The sequence below is a fragment of the Condylura cristata genome, unplaced genomic scaffold (genome assembly GCF_000260355.1).
Source record: "Condylura cristata isolate star-nosed mole 26May11 unplaced genomic scaffold, ConCri1.0 scaffold00005, whole genome shotgun sequence".
NCBI lineage: Eukaryota > Metazoa > Chordata > Mammalia > Eulipotyphla > Talpidae > Condylura > Condylura cristata.
The window spans coordinates 67238755-67246620 of NW_004567106.1; the positions used below are offsets into that span (position 1 = coordinate 67238755).

The 7866-nt window shown below is 51.4% G+C and overlaps 1 protein-coding gene across 1 annotated transcript in view; it reads right to left on the bottom strand.

Moving 5' to 3' along the window:
• Window positions 1–7866, bottom strand: part of DENND2A (DENN/MADD domain containing 2A) — a 49857-nt gene that overhangs the window by 17423 nt on the left and 24568 nt on the right. Inside the window, exons 10-14 of the mRNA XM_012720958.1 lie at window positions 6545–6654; window positions 5484–5553; window positions 4086–4163; window positions 1855–1995; window positions 614–762 (exon numbers count right to left, since the gene is read on the bottom strand). Coding sequence (XP_012576412.1) covers window positions 614–762; window positions 1855–1995; window positions 4086–4163; window positions 5484–5553; window positions 6545–6654 — 548 coding nt within the window. The remainder of the gene's footprint in view (window positions 1–613; window positions 763–1854; window positions 1996–4085; window positions 4164–5483; window positions 5554–6544; window positions 6655–7866) is intronic.

Genomic DNA, 7866 nt, shown 5'->3' on the forward strand with positions numbered 1-7866 from the left:
AACAGCGGGGACCCCCTTGGCCGGCTCCTTCCGGGAACAGCGGGGACCCCCTTGGCCGGCTCCTTCGGGGAACAGCGGGGCCCACCTGGCCGGCTCCTCACTCTCTCGGCTCTGCCCTCTCCCCTCAGCCGTGGGAACTACTTTGCCATTCCCGAAGGTGATGTGCTGTTGCGGCTCTATTTGCCTTTGCACAGACAACGCCTTTTGCCGGGGCTGTGCCTTCTGCAGCGCTCTGCCTAACTCACCCCTCCGGGAGTGAGGCCCCCGGCAGCATGTGGCACTCAGTTCCTCAAGCAAGCTTTGCAAGGCGGGACTAGGTGGTCTTCTTACTCCTCCCTCCCCCTCAGGGTCCTCTTTGAGGTCTGAGTCTCTCACCTGGGTTTCCTCAGCATATGGCCAATGCCAGGCGCAAAGCAGTATGGGTGAGAAGCAGGCTGGGAACTGGTGTCACACGATCGGGTGTGCCTCACAAACCTCCCTCTCAGCCGCCCACACGCTGGCACCTTTACCTGAGACCAGCTGCTTCTTCCACCCTAGGCTATCACCTGTCGCCCCAACCCCAAGAGACGGAGACCACCACCTAACTTGTCAGCGGAAGGAGTTCAGGTGGTACCTGAGCTTGTCCGCGATGAAGATGACCCTCCTTTCCAGAAGCAGGGAGGCAAAAACACAGAGCAGGTGGCGGACGCTCAGAGAGGAGAAGAGAGACTCGAAGTCCACGTGCTCAAGCCGAGAGTCCAGTGGGCGGCACAGTTCAATCACCTGCAGGGGAAGGGGATGAGCATGAGGGGGCCTGGGCCCTCAGCATGGGGCCCTGATGGCCACCAAAGGGGAAAGAGAAAGTAAAAAAGAAGGCAACAACAGCACTGGGAAAGAGAAAGGCTCCCCTGGGCCTGAAGGACGGAGGAGAGGAGCGAGGGGAGCGAGAGGACGGTGACAGCCCCACCCCCACGGCCCCCGGGACGGCACCTCTGTCCCCAGAGCATCCATGACCTGCGGGGTGGAAACACAAGCAGCCAGTCTAGCAGGTGGAGCAGCGCTCTGAGGCGCCTCTTCTGGAAGGTGGCTGCTAACAAGCCCACTGCAGTCACCCCAGGTCTGCAGCTTGTGCGCACAGTGGGAATGTCGCCAGCCCCCCCTTCGGTATGCTCCTGAGCTGCCGCAGCGGCTCCCCGCTTTGGCTAGTGGGCGCCTTTTGCAGGAGCGGAGACTGCACTGCCCAGTGCTGCCCACAGCCACCAGCATCTGGCAAGGGAGGGGTGGGGGACTGCTGCGCTCTGCGCTGGGAAACTCGTTGCTCTGGAATGGCCCGGAATGCTCCGGAATGGCCCGGCCGGCTGCACCCCAGCCTCTTTCCTGTAGCAACTCAAGGCTAACTAGGACTTTCCTTCTCACGCTCATGTTGTCACAGAAAGGGATGGGAAGGATGGAGACAAACTCCTCCATCAAATCCAGCCAGGCCGAGGAAAGCCTTCAGTGTCTAGAACGAATGGAAAGCAGAACCTGATCTTCCCTGAAGAGCCTGTTTTACTTCACGAAGTCAAAGAGGCAGACAAAAACACACGTGCGCTTGACTACATCCTGTGTGGTGCTGAGCAAATGAGAGAAGAAAGTGTCCCGGGCGGGCCCCCAACCTGTGAGGCCAATGCAGTGCACAGAGAACCATGTGATGCCAGGGCCTGGTTCTTGGGTGGTTCTCTGGGACCGGGTCCTGTGCTGGGGGGCTGGACTTGGGGTGGGATTTATGATGGTTGGGGGGCAAGAGGAATTCACTGGTCAGCCCATCGGAAGCCAGCCCCTGGGGCCTGGGGTGTCTGGGCCACTCCGTCCCATAGGAGAGGAGAAGACTCTTACCTCGGTTCCTGACCCTGGCAAGAAGTTCTTGACCATGATGGTTTTGCCCAGGGCTGGGAAGGGGGCTTCCATGACACTCCTCATGAGGGGCTGGACCAGGGCAGGGGAGATGCCTCTCCGTTTCTCCACCTCATCCAAGATCTGCAAGGTCAGAAAAACAGTCTGCTATCCTGGGCCAGGGCAATAGCTGTACCTCTGTTCCAGGTGCGGTGGGCCTGCTGCCCTGTGGGCCTGGGGCTGGGAGAACCGTGGGGGCCCTGCTGCCCTCATCAGGCTGGACTCAGAGGCTCCCACTGTAGGTGTTATTGCCCCAACCCTTCTCCCCTCTATAACCCAGTCCCTTGGCCAAGTGACTGTAGTTCTCCTGCTAAAGGGTGAAGTACAGTTTCTTGCCCCTTGACCGTAGTGACATGACTTTTGGGGAATAAAATGAAGCGACATCACCCCAATGGGATAAAAATTGGTTCTTGGGGATGATGATGAAAAAACTTAGCTGTTGTTATGGTTTGTAGCCCTTTAAGAGGCCACAGTACATTGGCAGATACATGGTATATCTGGAGATTTAAACTCTCTGGGGGATAACCATCAAGGCATGCAAACCTAAACCACATACGACACCACCTCACGCCACTAAGATGGTCTACAGTAAAAAGACAAACAACGACAGGTGTTAGCAAGGATGTAGAGTCTGGAACCCTTAAACGCTGCTGGTGGGAATGTCAAATAGTGAATCCCTTTTAGAAAACGGTCTGCCAATTTCTCAAAACGTAGAGGTGACATACAGAGTGACCCTAAGACTCAGCATTCAATTCCTAATTACCCAAGAAAAGTGAAAACATGTTCATGCAAAGACTAGTTATTAATGTTCATAGCAGCATTTTTACTAGTCAAAAAAACAGAAACAGCTGAATGTCCACCAACTGGTCTATTGATGACCAGCTGTGATAGCCATGCAGTGGATTATTATTTAGCTTGGTCACTGGGCTGGTCACTGAGCATGATATTCTTAAAGTGCATCCATGTTTTATCTCCTACACCACTGACTGGCGTGCAAATTAGTCCGACCACTATGGAAAGCTGTGTGGAGGACCCTCAAATTATTACAAATGGGTCTACCATGTGACCCAACAATTCCACTCCTAGGAATCTACCCAAAGGACACAAAAACATTAATTTGAAAGGAAACTTGTACCATATTGCAGCACTATTTACATTAACCAAGATATGGAAACACCCCAACTGCACAAAAACATGATTAAATCAAGATGATGTGGCCGGCCTATATACACAATGGAGTACCACTCAGTGATCAAAACAAGATGAACTCATGCTGTTTGTAGCAACGTGGATGAGCTGGGAGGGATTATGCTTATTATGAAATAAGTCGGAAGGAAAAGGAACAATATTGAATGATTTCACTTATGGGAGAAATACAGAGAAAGCAAACAAGGGTCAGAAAAAAAAAAGACAAAACTAGCAGGTTAACTATAAATCTGAGACATTCAGGGGAGGGGAGAGAGAAGGGTCAAAACAGTGACGAGCACAAGAGACATGGTGATGATATGGCAATTCCTGTCTTGACAGATTGACCTACTTTGCCAAAAAGAGCAGCATGCACAGATACATACATAGGAATACATATCCATCTCTCCATCCATCCATCCAGGTGGCCTTTTTGTCCAGTAAGTGTTAATATGACAAAAGACAATGCTTAGAAGGATAGTAAAATACATGGAAAATTCTGGGAAGACCCTCTGCCCCTCCCATGAAGACACTGTCTCTCTTCTCCCACTTCCTGTGTTCTGACGTTTATCAACTCTTATCTCCTGTCCCAAAGATGGAGGATAGAGGTAGGGGGTGGGAGAGAAGGCAGGCAGGAAGACCGCAGAAGTACTGTGTCCTGGGCCCTCCCTGTTGGTGCACTGGGTTAAGTCTCAACACCACGAAGCTCTCCGCAGCCACTGCAGCAGCTCCATCTCTGGCCAGGAAGCTGAGCCACAGGGTGCTGCAGACCTCTCCTGTCTTGCCTGATGCTCCCCTCGGCAGTGGATTTTAAGATGTGCCTGTTCTGCTCCCCACCCTGTTTCTGGGGAATCCCCTCATCCCCCCAACCTCTGGCCTATACCCCAGTTCTTGTGTGCATAAATAAATAAATTATATATAAAACACTGTGTCCTCCTGGGCCCTTGCCTTGCCCCACCTCACTCCCTTCTTGGGGCCCAGCTCCTCACCTTTGAAAAGAGGCTGAAGCACCCCAGGCGGCTCACAATGCAGTAGACCTCAGGGAGACGTTTCCCCTTGCCACCAGGCTTTTGGGAGTGAAACAAAGGACATGTGAGCATCACCACCTCAGGGAGGAAAGACCCACTGGTGCCTGAGGTGTTCTGGCTGCCAGGTGTTTCCACATACTGGTGCTCTGGAAAGCCTGTTAGGTAAGCAGCGGCTGACCCCCCACTTATGGCTGGGTAACGCTTCTGTCACGCAGCATATATATTTAAATTCCTATTAATTTTTATGTTCATTTTCCTATTTTGTTAATTTTTGCACAGTATTTGATTTCTCCCCTCAGGCGCAGTCCCCACCCTCGTACCTGTGAGCCATCACCACAGTCCCTTGTGCTCTTCCCTCCCCTATCCTGACCCTCCCCACCCCACCCCACCAGCCCATGTCTCAGCTTTGCCAGCTTTGTCTTTTTCCTGACTCTGTGTTTGACTTCTCTATATTCTATATGTAAGTGAAACCATCCGGTAGTTATCTTTTCCTTCTGACTTACTCTGCTGAGCGTATATCTTTTTATTTTGCAGACAGCACCAGATGAAGCGTGTTGTGCACACAGTAGGTGCTCAACATCGCCCATGGAGCATGAAGCAAGGAAGCTTTTTCATCCAGACCACAGGAGTGCTGTCTGAGGAATTACCTGAATGCCACGTGGTCATTATAATGATAGTTCCAAAGGAAAAATCTGTATTCATATTTCAATTTAAAGTAATTTTATCAGTGAAAATCGTTATCCTATTTAACTTTTACAATTAGTATCCATACTTTCCATTCATTAACTTATCTCCTTCACTAATTTATTTGACAAATATTTACTGAACGCCCAGGTGTTACTCTGGACCTTCCCGTCTATACATTGATTATTAGGACTCAACTAGGAGGAAAATGCTCAGATTTTCAAAAGAGCGGGTTTCAAAAAGACAGGATCTAAACTATTTCAGTGTTTACCCTGTTTTGTTTCAGGGTACCATTCTGACTTTTAAAGGTGATTATTTTGCATCATTCTTGAATTATTCGCGTCATCATCAATGACATCCTTCTACTTGAGGTCTCTGCAACCATTATGGAGGTCTCTGATCTGCCAGGCTCTGTTTACTAGTAAGGACATCGGCTTAAGGAGAGAAAGGTACTTTATTTGGTGAGGAAAACAATGGAGAGTCAACTCTTTCCTCAGAAGACAGAGGTGTCAGCCCCTCTGTAGGTGAGGCCCAGGTGAGCCCCCAATCTCCTGCTAGGAGATTTCTCCCAGCACCGCCTGCTGCCTCTCCAGTGCCTGCTCCCTCCTGGCAGTGGTGAAGGAGGCCGCGTGGTTCCACATAGACCACACGTGGCTGCCAGCCAAAGAGACTCACCAGTAGCCTTCGGCAGTAACCGAACCTTCGGCTCCCATCTTCTCCGGTCAAGACAAATGAGAAGGTCTCACTGTGGTTGGGAAAACAAAATGCATTACAGAGCCAAGCGAGACAGCTTCAGGCTGCTGGGCCTCTGGGCACCCACAGCTTCGATGACTGCACTGGGGGAGTGGGTGTGGCCTGCACCCCAAACTCTCATGTGACTCTATCCCCAGGCTGCACACAACACCACAGCCAGGTGCGGGCAGGTGGCCGGGACGGACCGGTGAAGGCGCAGGTGAAGCGGGCACAGTTCTGTTTCACTCTGAGCTGCTCCAGACGCTCTCCTGGGGCACTATCCACCCTGAGGCCTGGGCTGTCTTCGAAGACCTCAGGATGACTTCAAGGAACACAGTGACCCTTGTTCACACAGGCTACGCAGCCTGCTGAGTTTCGTCAACGGCTGAGACGTCTGGAAGTGAAAGTGGTGCTGACAGCCTAAGCTACCACAGGAGTGCAAACCCAGCGGAGTCTGAGTTTGTGGTAGGCTGGTGAAGGAAGGTTTCTGGAGCGCTGGACAAGAAAGGGTGACAGGCAGTGCTTCCCTCAGACTTACCTCCATGCCCCTCACGAAGGCTCACCTGAAAAACACATTCCCAACTGAGTGGGAGGCCTGGTCATCTACACACTCAGCGAGATGATTCTTACCTAGGGCTACAGGCCAGAGGTGTTGGGGGGAAGGGGCAGTGAGAGCATTCACCAGAGACAGAGTGGGGAGCAGAACAGGTGGACTGACTGAAACACACCGCTGAGGGGAGCAGAGGTAGAGACAGGAGAGGTCTGCCGCGCCATGGGGGTCACCTCCCATGTGGGATCGGACTTGAGCCACAGCTGTGGCAGTGCTGAGACTTAACCCCGAGGCCCCAGGGAAGTGTTAAAACACCAGGGCAAAGAAATCTCTAGGTGCAGACCCATCAGAATAGCTTAGCAGTAGCAGTGAATTCTGGGGCCTGCCAACTGTGACCCCATCTTTAGTTTTCACAAAGGTCTTCCGGGTGGGGGAGGGAAGCTGTGGCACACACCTGGTAAACTGCTGGACAGGAGTCCAGTCCTTGGCATCAGGGAAACAGAACTGGGGGATCGCCTTCAGCTGGTCCTCAGCCTCTCTCATGAACTTGAAAGACCTTTCCAGCTGCAGGGAGAAGGGCGAGAGGGTGGGAGAGGGAGGCGGGTGCTGGGGAAGGCCAGGCCTCGCACCTTCCCACCCAGGGGACTCTCACTTCACTCCTCCCGTGGAAGCTTCCAGCTCAGTCTGCTAAGGCTCTGACTCCTGACCACAGCCATAGAGGGGGAGCCAGGAGAACAGACCATGTGCTTCAGAGAAGTGGTCTCTGCCTAACATTCTGGAATATGGAATATGGCTCTTCACCAGTAAGGAGAAAGTCTGCAGCCCCTCCCACAGGACTCGGGTGTCTACAAGCTCATGTCTGTCAGCCTGTGGACCCGGCAAAGCTGCCTCCTTCCAGGCAGAGTTTTTAATACTACTTTTTAGCAACTATATCTAGTTAAGGGAAATAAGGAATAAACAAGTCTTATTCCTCGTTTATAAGGAATCAAGCCCTGACATCTGAAGAGACCACACAGCCAGTGTGGACCCTCGCTAAGAATAAAAATGATCCTCTCCCCCCTCCTCCCACAAAGATTTAAAAAAATTTTAATTCCTTTTTTAATTGTATTATTTTTTATTAAGGTAACAAAGCTTTACAACACTATTCCCACCTCTTCAGATGTCTGTCACCCACCATACACCCCACCAAACCACCCACAATTTTCCACCACGGCCTCTGGGCCCCTCCCACGTGGCTCCCTCCTCCGTCCCCCTCTGGAAGCATCAAATCTACGGTCAGATTTCTAGGGTTTGTTTTGGTTGAGTTTTAAGAATGATCTTGATCATTTTTTTGGTCTTTCTCTGATTTACCTGACACACATAGACTGAATGAGTATCATCATCTTAAAAAAAAAATAAACTATTAAAGTCTGATTTAGAGATTATATTTAAAGCTGTGAATTTGCTTACTTTGTGAGTGAGCAGGAATCCGGACTTGTCAAAAGCACCCCTCCCGGGGGCCAAACTGTATCTGACATGTTCTGTGCACCTCAGAGAGGGCAGGAAGGTGCTTCTGCTTTATGAGGTGGTGGGGCATGGGTGAGCTAGCACTCTACGTGTTAAGTTTGGGAAACAAAAGCCAGTAATTTATAATTAGCACAATTTGCTTACAAATTAATAATTCCGGGGCTCTCCCTGGTGGTGCCGGACTGTGAAGCTGGCTGCAGCTGCCTCAGTGTGAGTTCGATCCCCGGCCAGGGAGCTGACCCATACGGCGCGGCAGACCTCTCCTGACCC